This window comes from Pimephales promelas, chromosome 17 (genome assembly GCF_988280905.1).
Source record: "Pimephales promelas chromosome 17, fPimPro1.hap1.1, whole genome shotgun sequence".
Taxonomy (NCBI): Eukaryota; Metazoa; Chordata; class Actinopteri; order Cypriniformes; family Leuciscidae; genus Pimephales; species Pimephales promelas.
Genome location: NC_142785.1, coordinates 34,132,348 through 34,148,366, shown reverse-complemented (window position 1 = coordinate 34,148,366; position 16,019 = coordinate 34,132,348). Strand labels below are relative to the sequence as shown.

At 43.2% G+C, this 16,019-nt stretch overlaps 1 protein-coding gene across 1 annotated transcript in view; it reads left to right on the top strand.

The window, feature by feature from the left end:
• ryr2a (ryanodine receptor 2a (cardiac)) overlaps positions 1-16,019 on the top strand; it is a 77,747-nt gene that overhangs the window by 34,283 nt on the left and 27,445 nt on the right. Inside the window, exons 38-63 of the mRNA XM_089122450.1 lie at positions 1,232-1,367; positions 1,506-1,692; positions 1,939-2,050; positions 2,523-2,643; positions 3,169-3,338; positions 3,888-4,108; positions 4,602-4,692; positions 4,768-4,908; positions 6,304-6,467; positions 6,562-6,640; positions 6,747-6,836; positions 6,912-7,049; positions 7,494-7,571; positions 8,146-8,221; positions 8,463-8,586; positions 9,276-9,391; positions 9,465-9,529; positions 9,612-9,733; positions 10,436-10,485; positions 10,669-10,729; positions 11,852-12,090; positions 12,325-12,406; positions 14,079-14,209; positions 14,427-14,747; positions 14,833-15,073; positions 15,152-15,239. Coding sequence (XP_088978576.1) covers positions 1,232-1,367; positions 1,506-1,692; positions 1,939-2,050; positions 2,523-2,643; positions 3,169-3,338; positions 3,888-4,108; positions 4,602-4,692; positions 4,768-4,908; positions 6,304-6,467; positions 6,562-6,640; positions 6,747-6,836; positions 6,912-7,049; positions 7,494-7,571; positions 8,146-8,221; positions 8,463-8,586; positions 9,276-9,391; positions 9,465-9,529; positions 9,612-9,733; positions 10,436-10,485; positions 10,669-10,729; positions 11,852-12,090; positions 12,325-12,406; positions 14,079-14,209; positions 14,427-14,747; positions 14,833-15,073; positions 15,152-15,239 — 3,444 coding nt within the window. The remainder of the gene's footprint in view (positions 1-1,231; positions 1,368-1,505; positions 1,693-1,938; positions 2,051-2,522; positions 2,644-3,168; positions 3,339-3,887; positions 4,109-4,601; positions 4,693-4,767; positions 4,909-6,303; positions 6,468-6,561; positions 6,641-6,746; positions 6,837-6,911; positions 7,050-7,493; positions 7,572-8,145; positions 8,222-8,462; positions 8,587-9,275; positions 9,392-9,464; positions 9,530-9,611; positions 9,734-10,435; positions 10,486-10,668; positions 10,730-11,851; positions 12,091-12,324; positions 12,407-14,078; positions 14,210-14,426; positions 14,748-14,832; positions 15,074-15,151; positions 15,240-16,019) is intronic.

Sequence of the window (16,019 nt, the reverse complement as noted above, 5' to 3'; positions counted from 1 at the left end):
GTTGGATTTGTATAGTTTGTCCACCAGAGGGCGCTCTAGACCGTTCCTGTTGGCAACACTCGTTGAGTTGGTCACGATACATATATTGCTTGAATAACAATTAAAAGAACATCCCCATCAGTTCACTTAACTCAAATAAGCATGACAAAATTTGTGACTAATCATCTCCAGTTTAAAAAAATAAATGAATAAAATAAAATATCGGCCGATATATCGGAATATCGGATTTTTAAACCCAAAAAATATTTGTATCGGTATCGGCCTTCAAAATCCTTTATCGGTCGGGCTCTAATTTATATACTTTTAACCATTAATGCTGGTCTTGCACGAGCTGTGATGTGACACACATTACATGATCAGGGTGAAAGGTCAAGCAGGACATAGGCGTAATGCTGCATTCGTGTGCTATGGTAATTATGGTAAATACCAAAAGCCGACGTGGAAAGTGCACATGAACACCCCCTCATGTGGTATTTTCCACTGAGAAACTCATAGAATATTTTGATGGACGAGTTGCCGAGATGAGATAACCTTTGAACTTTTCAAAAAGGCGGAGAGCACCGCGAGAGTCGTGAATGGTAAAAATATATACTATTCTTGATCTAGAAAATATATAGCATATTATTTACCTTTTGAGTTTTGATAAATCATTTTCTTGCTGTTGCAGATGACTTAAGCAATCTAAAATAGTTTTAGCTAAATAACAGGTCTGATCTCCATCTTTTTACCACATTACGACAATAAAAGCACTTGAACGCAACACACTGGTAAATACCAATTCACAAGTGGAAAATATTCTATTTCCATAGCAGCACGTGAACGCAGCATAAGAACAGATCTTACAGAGCGAATGTGCAAAGGCTGAGTCAAACACCATTTACTAGAAGAATAAACGATGGAGACGATGGAGAAAATAAGAGTTTTTCACTGTACTCTACATTTATGAACCAGAACCCGTGTGACCTTTCGGCGTGATCACGTACAGTAGTGTGTGTCGCATCACAGCTAGAGCAAGACCAGCATTTCTGGTTTAAAAGTATATAAATGTTTATTTTTTTTTAGAAAATGACCTGAAAAAGACATTAGGGAGAGTAAATGATCAGGAAACATTGATTCTGAAGTGAACCGATCCTTGAACTGTCAATGCCTTTCTGAACATAGACGTGAAAATGAACTTAAATAGTTGTAATTTATTTTATTTTATTTATTTGTGTGTGTGTGTGTGTGTTAGGTGGTCCAGTATCTGGCCGGCTGTGGTCTTCAGAGCTGTGTAATGCTGATATCGAAAGGTTATCCTGACATCGGCTGGAACCCGGTGGAGGGCGAACGATACCTGGACTTCCTCAGATTCGCAGTCTTCTGTAACGGTGTGTGTTCTGACACATGTCGGACAAACAGAAAAACTCGCCACGATAATAATAACGATGGCCACTGATGGAGATCCTGTGCTCTGTAGTGTGTATATGGTGTGTGTTGAGTAGTTGTGTGTGTTCGGCCTCTGTCAGGTGAGAGCGTGGAGGAGAACGCCAATGTGGTCGTGCGGCTCCTGATTCGCCGGCCGGAGTGTTTTGGCCCCGCCCTGCGAGGAGAAGGCGGGAACGGGCTTCTGGCGGCCATGGAGGAGGCCATCAAGATCTCAGAAGATCCCGGTCGAGACGGGCCTTCGCCCACCACAGAGGACAGCAGAACCCTGTACGACCACACACACACACACACACACACTGAACGCACCAAACAAACACATTTAAACATCGATGAGCGCTCAAATACGGTGTCTGAAACAGAAGCTCCAGAAGCAGTGAGGTTTGTTCTCACACATCAAGCTTCTGTTCAATCCGCTTTATTCCGTCATGTAGTGGCTAAAGCAACTTTTCAATTTATATTTAATGACCTCACACACATTATAATGCCACCGCTGATGATCTGTGTGTGTCGCAGTAATGATGTGATGGAGGAAGAGGAAGACGACACCATTCACATGGGGAACGCCATCATGACCTTCTACGCTGCTCTGATCGACCTGTTGGGCCGCTGCGCGCCGGAGATGCATGTGAGTCCATGTGTGTGTTTCCCCTGTCAATCATCTTCACCCACACAACACCGTGTCCTAACCAGACGAGACTCCTCCAAACCAATCACAGATCACAGCCAATCAGAAGAGAGTGTGGGCGGAGTCTCTGCACGCGTAACCAAATGGATACATAATCAATTTCATAAATATTTCACCATTTTAACACGACTCAAAAGACTGAAACAGTCTTGGTCATAGAATACTCTTGTTTGGTCACAGATCGAACGTTCTTATTTCCTTTCATTTATTTTGGAGATCTGAGAGGATTATCCGTTGTTGCTGATTCCGTCAGTACGGCTGATAATGATATTCAGACTCACACTCACTCTTAAATAAAGCACATCATCAGATCCTGAGATTATCACTCTTACACTTTGTATGTTGTTGTGTGTGGTTTTGAGACAGTGTAAGGCTTATGTATGAGCTATGGTGTGTGTTTGTCCTCCGTCAGCTGATCCACGCCGGGAAGGGAGAGGCCATCCGTATCCGAGCCATCCTGCGCTCCCTCATTCCCATTGAGGATCTGGTGGGGGTGATCAGCATCCCGTTCCTCATGCCCACGCTGGCTAAAGGTCTGGGAACCCTCGGGTGCTCTTTTGGCAGTTTGGAACTAATATTTTACATGTGTTTATTTATTTATTTATTTGCTTCATTGAAATGGTACAAAATAGTCCCACTTGTGCTCCTCGCGGTCAGAAACGAGCGCATTGGAAATGAACGAGAGAGTTTCCTCTAGTGGAAGCGTTTTGAACTGCAGCCGAACGCACTCTCACTGAACCCTCATTTTATGATCAGGCTCGTTTTAGAGTAAAACATTTTGGTGAAAATATAGATTTTATTAAAAAAATTGTGACATTTCGTAACATTTTTTTTGTTCACTTTTTTCACTTCAGCAATAATCTGCCAAGTGTCGTGTTTGAAAAGAGATCAAACTTCAGTCTGTCAAAATATTAAATTAAAAACATTATGGAACATAAGAAAATACATTTGCTTCATCTTTGACTGACACACGGCGAGCAGCAGAAGGGTAATAATCTTGTCCTCGTGGATTATTTAGTTGATTGTTCTGATAGTCTGGATTATGTGTGTGTGTTCAGACGGTACCGTGATCGAGCCGGACATGTCAGCTGGTTTCTGTCCTGATCACAAAGCGGCCATGGTGTTGTTCCTGGACCGGGTTTACGGCATCGAGGACCAGAACTTCCTCCTGCACCTGCTGGAAGTGGGTTTCCTTCCTGACCTCAGAGCCGCCGCCTCATTGGACACGGTGAGTCACATGACCCCTCACTAGCTGCTTCCATCCACACTTTATTATGCAAATTTGGGGATATTGCATGAAAAAAGCTGTATAGAAATGCCAAGATGTGCATAAATGTGAATTAAAAAATGTATTGTTTTAATTTACATGTGCATTAATCCCTCGATGAGTAACTGACCTGTGATTGGATAACTGGAGTAACCAGTGGACCAATGGCGTCGCAGTGTCTCTAATGTTGGTTTGGTGTTTTCTGAGTGTGTGTTCAGGGTTAATGGGGTGTAATTCCCTCCAGAAGCGTCTCCCACACGCCAGCATCTGAACGCCAGAGAACACAACAACGTTTACTGTGTTTCGTCACACACTCGTTCATGATGGAGGGAACAAGACGCAGAGTGATGTTTTAATTGATTCACTTCTATTGCATAAGATATAACTAAGACCATTAATTAGTAACTCGGGGGCTGCCAACACCAGCTGATCTTTGACCTCTCCTGACCCTGGTTGTGTGTGACCTCTGACCTCTCCTGATCCTGGTTGTGTGTGACCTCTGACCCCCAGGCGGCCCTGAGTGCCACAGACATGGCTCTGGCCCTGAACCGGTACCTGTGCACCGCAGTGCTGCCGCTGCTCACTAAATGCGCTCCTCTGTTCGCGGGGACGGAGCCGTTCGCGTCTCTCATCGACTCGCTGCTGCACACCGTCTACAGGCTGTCTAAAGGCTGCTGTCTCACCAAAGCGCAGAGAGACGCCATCGAGGAGTGCCTGCTGGCCGTGTGCGGGTGAGACAGCTGCTGGAGATCCCCCTCCTTCCTTTCTTTCTTTCTTTCTTCCTTGTTTTTAAAAGAAGTCTCTTCTGCTCACCAAGGCTATATTTATTTTATGAAAAAAAAACTAAAACTAAAAAATCTATTTTTATATATAAGCTGAATGTTCATCATCATTACTCCAGTCTTCAGTGTCACATGATCCTTCATTAATTACTCTAATATGAGGATCTGATGATCAAGAAACATTTATGATTATTATCAGTGTTGAACACAGTTGTGTAAACGCTGTTCTTTTGAACTTCCTATTCATCAAATAATCCTAATATATAAATGTAAATAAGTGTTTTCAACCATAAATGTTTCTTGAGTGATAAGGAGAGATTTCCACTAACAATAATGAGTAAACAAAAATCAAACAAGAGTCTTGAATCTGGAATTGTATGCAAATGAGATGCCATTTAATTGGATAGTGCCCTGATTTGCATATTCCTCGCTGCCCTGTCAGGAAGCTGCGTCCGTCGATGATGCAGCACCTGCTGCGGCGGCTGGTGTTCGACGTCCCCGTGCTCAACGAACACACCAAGATGCCTCTGAAGGTGAGCCTCGTCTGCACGCCTGCGCATCAGCAAGCCTGTACTGTAGTAACTCTGAGTGGGCGTGTCCTCCTGCAGCTCCTGACCAATCACTACGAGCGCTGCTGGAAGTACTACTGTCTGGCGGGCGGCTGGGGGAGCTTCGGCGCCGCGTCCGACGAGGAGCTGCATCTCTCCAGGAAGCTCTTCTGGGGGATCTTTGACGCTCTGGCCAGAAAGGTGAAGTTTCGCTCTGAGTTTCTCGTGTATCTGAGGGTGTACACTTCATTGATCTCATTGGTTTTTCGTTAAAGCTAGAGTATTGTGAAAGATCGAGTAACGTTATATTTATCATAAAAAAATCCGCTGTGATATCTTGTGCTTTTAACAGTCCTGGGGTTTCCCGTGCCACGACACGCTAGTCTAGGGTGACCAACTGTCCTGTTTGCATATAACAATATAACAATTTTGTATCCATACAGAGGAGGCATAACCTACTTTAAATGGATTGAAATTAATAAGGTATCTTTGAGTAAACTTCGAGTATCATTTGAGTTGGCCCATGTGTTTGCTGGGCCGAGTGTCCTGGTTTTTGGTAATCAAAATATGGTCACCCTACGCTAGTCATCTGTCAGTTGCATGTTCACAAGTTTCCTTTCAATGTAAAAGTCCTCTCTGTGGACTGACTCACTCATAAAGACAGTGTTTGCCGCCATCTAATGGTGAAATAATGTATGCAACTTCTGTTGCTCTTTACGGGAGGGACTGTTTTTTCCAGCTTTTAGTGATTAGACGCTTGCATAGTTTCATGTTTTCTGGCTTTAATATTTGCATTGTGTGCTGACTGTTTTCTAAGAGCAGTAGTCTGCTAGTGCTGTGTGGTGAATAAGTCACGACCAGTGTTGGGTGAGTTACTCTAAAAAAGTAATTAATTACTAGTTACTAATTACCTTTTCAACAGTGTAATTAGATTACTGTACTAATTACTCTCTTTTAAAAAGTATTTAATTACTTTTAATTACTAATTACTTTCAAAATCCCATTTCAATCTCAACCAGCTGAATAATACAAGGATAGACATGAATCTGTTTTAATTCTTTCAAATAAATACTATAAAATTGCATGAATTATCCTTAAACAGACCAAGATGGAGAAGGTTACATTATAAAAACATACTTTTTAGCATCAGACAATACATTTTGATGTTAAACCCACTATTGTTTTATGTCTGATCTCATGACATTTTCATACATATTTTACAATAATTACGTACGAATTCACATACGAGTGCGGTCGTACGATTTAGACACCTCATAAAATGCATACGAATCGCTGTGAGATCGGATTGATCTATACACAGTATTTACCTCAATTACATCAGAAGTAACTGTAAATAAATTACAGGTACATGAAGAGTAATCCCTTACTTTACATTTTCAAGGGAAAAGTAATTAAATTACAGTAACTAACTACTTAGTAATTAGTCACACCCAACACTGGTCACGACTGACTCACGCCGAACAACAGCCATCCAGCACTAGCTCTCGTACCTTACTGCTCACACAGTGACATCATCGCCCAGCTCAGCTCAGTTCTCATATAATGGTGCACAATATTAAGTGTGTGTGTGTGCAGAAGTATGACGTGGAGTTGTTCAAGCTGGCGCTGCCGTGTCTGAGCGCAGTGGCCGGAGCTTTACCTCCTGATTACATGGAGTCAAACTACGTGGCCATGATGGAGAAACAGTCGTCTATGGACGCCGAGGGAAACTTCAACCCGCAGCCGGCCGACACCAGCAGGTCAGACACACACACACACACACACACGTCCACATTCAGACCTGCACTGAGCTGTTGTTCAGATGTGCCGCTGGTTCTGCTTGTGTTTCTGCAGTGTTGTTGTTCCTGAGAAGCTGGATCATTTCATCAATAAATACGCAGAATATTCCCATGAGAAGTGGTCCATGGAGAAGGTCAGAGCGGCTTTCCTCTCATTCTATATTTCTGAATTTATCGAGTGTGTGCACCAGTTTAACATTAACCCAGTGTTGATGAGTTCATCGATGTGTTGATCTGCAGTTCGCCGGCGGCTGGGTTCACGGAGAGCAGATTTGCGAGTCGTCTAAAGTTCATCCTCTGCTGAAGCCGTACAAGTGTCTGTCTGAGAAGGTACAGGAAGTGTTTGGTGAGCTGCGTCGGAGTGAAGCGCAGTGATGCCAGCGCGTGTGTTTGCTCTGTTTTCAGGATAAGGAGGTTTACCGCTGGCCGATCCGAGAGAGTCTGAAGACCATGCTGTCGTGGAGCTGGAGCATCGAGAGGACGAGAGAGAGCGAGGTGTCCACGCTACACAGCCGCACGCGCAGGATCTCTCTCTCCAGCCAGGTCACACACACACACACACACGCAGTCTTTTTTTAATGGTGATAGTTGGCTTCACATTCCCGTATTTACATATGGCGAAACTTGAAAAATGAGAACATGGTGCAAACGTTCAGTAATTAGACTTTAAAGGTGAAACTAATATATTATATAGACTCATTACATGCAAAGTGAGATAATTCAAGCCTTTATTTGTGATAATGTTGGTGAGTATGAAAACCCCAAATTCAAAATTAGAATATTGTGAATCTGTAATTGCACGGTATGTCCTGTGAATGATTACATATTAAAAACGCCACAAAGTCAGCGACTGACGCTGAAGTGAAGACATGGTTGAATTAAGTTTTTCCCCGTGGCTTCATAAAATGAAGATTGAACCACTGGAGTCACATGATCTACTTGCGATCAAATCTGAATACTAATGAGTGTGACCTTTGACCCCCACAGCGCTCCATAGAGGGCGCTCATGGTTTCAGTCCTCGGCCTGTAGACATGAGCAACGTGACGCTGTCCAGAGACCTGCACGTGAGTGGACGATGCGCAGAGCACGCTATAGAGCCGTTCACACCAGCGACAGAAACTGACAGCCAATCAGAATCCACTGTAATTTAAGAGCTCACGTATTTGATATGTCAGACGACATTGTGGTCTTTGAGGACATTAATCAAGAAAAATCCCCTGTTTGACAAGTCAAGTCTAATGGAAACGGAGGACAGTCGTTCGTACGCTGTGAATAAACCGGAGTGTAACCCCCGGCTTCCAGCGCTCGCTTCCTCAACATCGTCTTGCGGTGTAAAAAAGTGTTGTTTTTATTCCATGTACTGACAATCAGCCGAATTCACCAGATCGATTACACCAGATGTCCTCATGCAGTGAAGCTCCTGCTTAAAGCCTGTAATGCAACAGCAAAAACACGTTCCCTGACGCGCACACACTTCCAAACGCAGCGCAAGCTAAGAATAACAAGACCATTAGCATTCGCTGGTGTGGACGCAAACATAGCTATCGTTATAGTGATCAGTCTTGGTGTGAACGGGCCTTAAGATTGACTTTTGTAACCTCTTGCTTCTGTGTGTGTGTGTGTGTGTGTGTGTTTCAGTCGATGGCGGAGCTGCTGGCCGAGAACTATCACAACATCTGGGCTCAGAAGAAAAAGCTGGAGCTGGAAGCCAAAGGTGTGCCATCTTTACTGACACACACTCGCTGTGTCTATCATTCGCTCTGCTTCATGAGAGTGGGCGGAGCTTACTGACTTTTGGCAGTTACTGTGACTCTGATTGGTGGAATTTTCTCAGAATAATGAGTGATGTTGTCTGAGTGTGTGAACATGTAAACCTGCGTGCAACCACTAGATGGCACTGCTCTCACACCAGTGTGTGTGTGTGTGTGTGTGTGTGTGTGTGTTTGGATTGTCAGGAGGTGGAAGTCATCCATTACTGGTTCCTTACGACACTCTCACCGCCAAAGAGAAATCCAGAGACCGGGAGAAAGCACAAGACATCCTCAAGTTCTTCCAGATCAACGGATACAGTGTCTCCAGGTGAACGGGGGTGTGTGTGCGCGTGTGCGTGTGTGTGTGTGTGTGTGTGTGTTTGCCTGCTTCACATCCATCTGTGGTCACTGTTTAATTTCTCATTCATAAATATTCATAATCAATGATCAGTAATGATAAATAATGTTGATGCATGTTCACTGCTGTTCAAAAGTTTGGGGACGGTTAGATATTTAATGTCTTATTTATGTTTCTGAAAGAGTGTATTCTGCTCACCACATCAATGCAGTCGCTTATCTGATCAAAAACAGTAAAACACTGACATGTTATTCTAATGTAAATCATCTGTTTTCTACATGAATATACAGTGAAGTGTAATTTATTCCTGAGTTTATCATCATTACTCCAGTCTTCAGAGTCACATGACCCTTCAGAAATCACTCTAATATGAGGATCTGATGATATTATGATTATTATCAGTGTTGAACTCAGGTCATATTTCTGTGGAAATTGTGATACATTTTATTTTTCAGGATTCGTTGATGAACAGAAAGTTCAAAAGAACAGGATTTATTTGTAACATTATAAATGTCTTTTTATTGCGTCCTTGAAGAATAAAAGTGTCAATAAATCTCCAAACTTTTGAACAATAGTGTAATTCTCTAGAACGAAAGAACTAATTTAATATTGAGTATGAAAATGTTTGTATGTGTGTGTGTGTGTGTGTGTGTGAGCAGGGCGATGAAAGAGCAGGATCTGGACACTCCGGCCATAGAGAAGCGCTTCGCGTACACCTTCCTGCTGCAGCTGATCTCGTGCGTGGACGAGGCTCACACACACATGCTGGAGTTCGGTGAGGCGCTCGCTCTGCCGCTCGAGTGCACCGGTGCGCCGCCGGATCCTGACCGTTCTCCTCTTCCTTTCAGATGCTGGAGTTCGGCCGAAAGCAGAGAGAATCCCCCACGAGCAGCAGGTCAAGTTCTTCAGCAAGGTCCGCTTCACTCCGACTCGCTTCATCTCAGTCGCTTATTAACTTCATCCTGTCATCCAATCCTTATTCGGCTCATTTCCAGGTCGTGCTTCCGCTGGTGGATCAATACTTCAAAAACCACCGGCTCTACTTCCTGTCCACGGCTGTTCGCCCAATCAGCAGCGGCGGCCACGCCTCCAACAAAGAGAAGGAGATGGTGACCAGGTGACGAGCAGTAATGTCTAGATCTCATCCAGCATTATTCACACACACGTCGTTTCAAAGCAGCTTGACAGAAAATCTTCATGATAATGTTTATAACGTCTTATTATATTAGAGCTGGATGATAATATAGTTACAGGGGAAACTATTTTTATCTTTTCATACAAAATTAGCGCTGCTGTCATTTGCGTGATATTGTTCTTAATTATCCACGTATATGACAGTGTTTTCATTCTTCAGGTCAATCATATATTCATGGTAGAAAAAATCAGTTTGCATAAAGAAATATCTTCGTTTCAATGGTTGAAGTCTACAGTCGTTGCATGTGCTGCACTTTATATGTATTAGTTTATTTCTCTATTAACCTTTTTTAGAATTTGAAAGATAATTGTTTGATAAGTGAGAAGTTTATTATCCAGTCTCTGTACGAACCCTGTAGTTGAGCTTGTATATATATATATCATACGCTTTACATATTATGCACTATATTGCAAATCTGAAGTGAGGTCATTCAAGGTCATCCGTCCTCCAGTCCGCCGCTACAGAACATCATGATTTATGTCAGCATGTATAGTTTGAAGTCAGTGTTTGTTTTGACCAAAATTCTTCTAAATGATGATCTGTGGCGAATCACAGAGCTGTAATTTACCCAGAATGCTCCTGCTCTTCTGTTTCTTCTTCCTCTTGATATCGTCTCTCTCTCAGCCTGTTCTGCAAACTGGGCGTTCTGGTGCGGCACCGGATCTCGTTGTTTGGTAAGATGTTTGAATGTGTGTGTTTTGCTCTTGAATCTGTGTATCGGTGCTCAGATGAGCCTAGAAGATCTGATGGAGCTGCAAGTGCTGATGTTTAATCACTTCCATGTTCATACACTGGGGTTTAAGGTGTTTGGGAACTCAGTGTGTGTGTGTGTGTGTGTGTGTGTGTGTTTCTCTCAGGGAATGACGCCTCTTCCATCGTGAACTGCCTTCACATACTGGGACAAACGCTGGACGCCAGGTCCGTCACACACACGTTACTACAGCTCATGTTATACTGGATCAACATACACACTCAAACCCGAGATCACTCACACACCAGATATCATTTCTCATATTCTTCCAATAGTGTTATCAGGACTCTATCGTTCATTTCTGTACGTGAGGAGAGCAAAATAAAGTAAACTGGGACATATTACACCCAAAAATTCAGAGCAGCATTTAGCGGTGTTCAAGCAGTTCAGGCCTTTAAGCACAAAAGCATCAAAAGACATTACGTTTTATGTAGCAAGCATTTAACCACTGAGATCATAGATGGAATAGGCCATGTTATAGCTTGATTTACCATGAGACACTACATTTCAGTGTGATTTTCATTATTTACCATGATTCTAGCATGATTTACCTTGCTTGAACACCTTTTTGACGGTTATAGCGCCACCTATGGTCCGATCTCCATGAAACTTTGCATGCTTCCTGACAATGTTAGGACACATATGCTCATCAATTTCTGTGTTTTCTAAATGACTCTGTTATAGCCAGCTAAATGCAAAATTTAAATTTTTTGATAATTATTGATCTAGAGAGTCCAGAGAATTGTCCTAGACTGGTCTGGTTCCGATCCGGCAAAAAAACAGGGAACAGTTCGCAGAAGTAGGTTTTGGACAAAATTCGACATAGAGGAAAATTTTGCCTTTGGGCCAATCAGGCTCATACTCAATTTGAGGCCTTACCATCTGGCCAGGTTTACTGCCTCTAAGCCTTACGGTACGGTTTGGGCTGCACAATGCGTTTTAGGGGATTTTTTTTTTTTCCAAAAAATCCTCACAAAACAAATACAATAGGTTTTCTGCACTTTGTGCTTGAACACCTGAATATTGGGACCAAAAATTATTCAGATCGGATCATGTTTTGCTGAAGTGTGTTTTCTGTATCTGCTAATGCTCTTTTCACACACACGCTGAACAACATGAAGCATTATCTAACCTAAACTGGTATTATCTAATTGTGTAGTTAAATTGAACAGCTGACAGATATTCACCATCATTCATGTGTGAGAGGGATAATGTGAGAAATGTTGAAGGTGTGCGAGTTAGTTAGTTTGGCTGTATATGAAAGGCTCATAACCTCCTTCTGTGTTCAGGACGGTGATGAAAACCGGTCAGGACTCTGTCAAGGCGGCTCTGAGGGCGTTTTTCGAGAACGCATCGGAAGATTTGGAGAAAACCCTGGAGAACCTGCGGCAGGGTCAGTTCACACACACGCGGTCGCAACCCAAGGGCGTCACACAGATCATCAACTACACGACGGTGGCGCTGCTGCCGGTGCTGTCCTCGCTGTTCGAGCACATCGCACAGAACATGTTCGGAGAGGATCTCATCCGTGAGTCCGCTGACCTCTACACCATACACACTCACACACCAGACATCATGTTTAATGTGTTTCCACTAGTGTGTGCAGGACTATAGTTCATTTCTGTAAGTGAGGAGAGCAGAATAAAGTAAACCGAGATATTCTTCACACAGTGACGACCAGTGAAACTTTAATCATTGCTTGTTCACTGGTTGAGCTGAACTGGTGTTATCTAATCGTGTAGTTTGTTGTGTGTCGTTGCAGTGGATGATGTCCAGGTGTCCTGCTATCGGATATTGAACAGTTTGTACTCGCTTGGAACCAGTAAAAGTATTTATGTCGAGAGGTAAACCCCAGCTCACACATTGTCTGATTGATGAACGTGGATTTATTCAGACTCTTTTAACCAAAAACAGTTGATATTTATTTGTATAAGTTTCTCCTGACCTAAACGGCACGATTGTTTCTAAACAAATTCATCTCACCGTACTCTTCCTAAACAAACTGATGTGTCCCAAACAAATAGATTCATGTTAAACAAAGACATTTATCTGATTAGTCCCTGAGCAGATCTTCATCTGTGTGTGTCTGTGTGTGGCAGAGATGTTCACAAGTCATTTTTTGGAAGTCCAAGTCAAGTCTCAAGTCTTAAATTATTAGGCATTGTCTAATTAAATATGTGCGAATTTGCATATATTAAAAAAAAAAAAACGAAATCTGGTTATCCTGTTATCATATAGCCTTAAATAGATTTTCGACATGTTTTTAGAAAAACAATGTTATATAAATCAAGCTAGGAATAATATATTTACAAATCCATCTGTAATAGTCTTCATAATAAAACTAGGTACAACACTGGTCAGAGAAACGCAAAACGGGATCTAAAGATTTCCATCAGGCCAATGAGATCGCTCATTTAGAGTTAAATCCCCCCTTTTACTTTCGTGATTTGTTGCTGATTAAAAGGAAATTACCATATTTGGATCCGACAACATTGAACTGGAGAGAGAGAGAGAGAGAGAGCTTTCTAGCGATGTCTGTGATGACGGTGCAGATCGCGGAGCAGCGAGATGATTTACAATGCCAACTTTTGTTGAATTTATGAGAAATCTACAGACGCAAAGTCAATGGAGACGCTGTGGGCGTGGCCTAAATACGCTCTGTCTCATGCACAGTATGACAAAGGGCGGGGGACATGCAGCTTCATACGCTTCCCCAACGTATGCGCCAATAAAAGAAATACATTCAAATGAATTTAGATTTAAAAAGCAATAATTGCATGAAAACAGGTCGCTGACAAGCCTTTTGGGTCGAGTCACGAGTCAAGTCTGAAGTCAGCGTTTGTGTCCGAGTCTCAAACTCGAGTCCCCATCTCTGGTGTGTGGTCCATCTGTGTGTGTGTTTGGCTGTTGATGATGCAGTGTTGTAGTCGAGACCACCTCACTTGAGTCCGAGTCGACACCGAGACCAGAGAGAGTCGAGTCCAAGTCAAGACCGAGTCCATAGAGAGTCGAGTCCGAGTCGAGTCCGAGACCAGAGACCAGTGAGGGTTGATTACCTAATTTACTTTTATTTACTTAGAGAAATCCTTTTTTTTTTTTTTTTTACTGAATTTACTTAGAGTTTAAAAAATATGATCAGTTTAGGGTAAAAAGGTCACACAGTAGGTGGTGTTAAAAGTAATTTTATTACTTTTATTTTATAAATTTTTTTTATTTGTCATGCGTAGTTGCGCACTAGAAAATCACCAATCACTGGGCGTGTCAATCAATTTAAAGAAATATTTTATTAACATACATTAATAATCATGAAAAATATGTTTAATTGAACTCGAGTGGACTCGGGAATAATTCCGAGTCCTAAAAAAAAAATGTTCGAGTACGAGTCAATTCCGAGTCCAAATGGACACGAGTCCATGACAAGACCAAGACCATTAAAATATGGTCTCGAGACCGAGTCCGAGACGAGTCCGAGTCTCGAGTACTACAACACTTTGATGATGTGCTGATTGTGTTCAGGCAGCGTCCGGCTCTCGGCGAGTGTCTCGCTGCGTTCTCTGGAGCGTTTCCTGTGGCCTTCCTCGAGCCCGGCCTCAACAAACACAACACACACTCCATATACAACTGCAAAGGCTCCAGAGAGAGAGCAGGTACGACACACACACACACCTGTCTCGCATCAACCAATCTAGCATTATGACATTTATGTTCTTATCAAACTCTCAGTAGCCTCACACACATTTCTCTGCATGTTTTGTCAGATTGATTGTGTTATTTTGAGGTCTTTATGAAACCTGAGATTGGCGTTCTGCAGCCGAGGTGTGTGTAGTGTTGACTCAGATGTTGTGTGTGTGTGTGTGTTGTCAGCGCTGGGCCTCCCGGCGCAGGTGGAGGAGGTGTGTGTGCTGGTGCCGTGTCTGGAGCGAGCGCTGCAGGAGATCATGGAGCTGGCCGAGTCGGGTCTGCGCTACACACACATGCCTCACGTGATGGAGGTGCTGCTGCCCATGCTGTGCAGTTACATGTCACACTGGTGGGAACACGGGCCGGAGAGCGAGCCGGAGCGCCCCGAGAGCCGCTGCACGTCCCTCACCTCGGAGCACATGAACACACTCCTGGGCAACATCCTGAAGATCATCTACAACAACCTGGGCATCGAGGAGGGAGCCTGGATGAAGAGACTCGCAGGTGTGTGTGTGAGTGAAGCAGCGGCCGTTACACACACGCCGTAGCATTCGGCCAACTGTGACGTGTGTGTGTGTGTGTGTGTCAGTGTTCTCCCAGCCCATCATCGGGAAGGCCCGTTCTCACCTCCTGAAGACACACTTCCTGCCGCTGATGCAGAAGCTGCGCTTGAAGGCGCTGACGGTCCTGCAGGACGAGGAGCAGATGAAGGCCGAGGCGCGCGGAGAGATGTCCGAGTCCGAGCTGCTCATCCTGGACGAGTTCACGGTCCTCGTGCGGGACCTGTACGCCTTCTACCCGCTGCTCATACGCTTCGTCGACTACAACAGGTGCGCCACACACAGGTGCGCCACACACAGGCGAGTCGGGGAGTCCGTCAGTGACACGTGTGTGTGTGTGTTTCACAGAGCCAAGTGGCTGAAGGAGCCGAACACTGAGGCCGAGGAGTTATTCCGCATGGTGGCCGAAGTCTTTATATTCTGGGCAAAATCACACGTAAGCAACAACTATCTCATCAACATCTACAGTGAAGCGGCTGGTTTACAGCGATCAGTGATGTCACTTCTGCTCACGCTCACAGAATCAAATTAAACTCTCCATGGAAGGGAAGTTATGCTCCCCTTCTCCTCTATTGTGTCGTATATCGAGTGAAGCGCGAACACGTGTGGGCGGGGCTTGACTGTGTCTGTGAATTGATTCTATTGGCTGATCTCATGTGAGTGACAGGTTAAAGCCCCGCCCACATCATCAGAGAAGAGGATTCTGATTCAACATTATGAACACAATAATGATGATGTGCACCTGTAGATCATTTACAATAAACACTTCAGTATTATATTAAGCAAGAATTGTCAAACACATTTAAACAAACTTCTGTCTGTAAGATGATCTGATTATAGAGTGTCTTTATTCACAATATTTTATATTTAATGAATGACATTTCACATATCGAGTGTGACACAAGTAACATTAACATTAACCCCTTAAGTGTCACCCCCCCCCCTTTTTTTGAATATAGATGAAAATGCACATTTCGAACTTAAATGGTTGTAATTCAAGAACGCTCTGGAATATAGACGTAAAAATGGTCTCGTTTTAAAGAAGACATTTGGCAGATTTTTGTAGAAGTGAAATAAATTAAGAATGTGAAACAGAAGAAAAGTTATAGAAGTTTGAGTTTATGAAAATGTACAATATAAAAAATTTAATTATTCATATTTTATATAAAATATACATTTTCAAAACCTGGCAACTCTAAAACTGCTAAAAAATCAA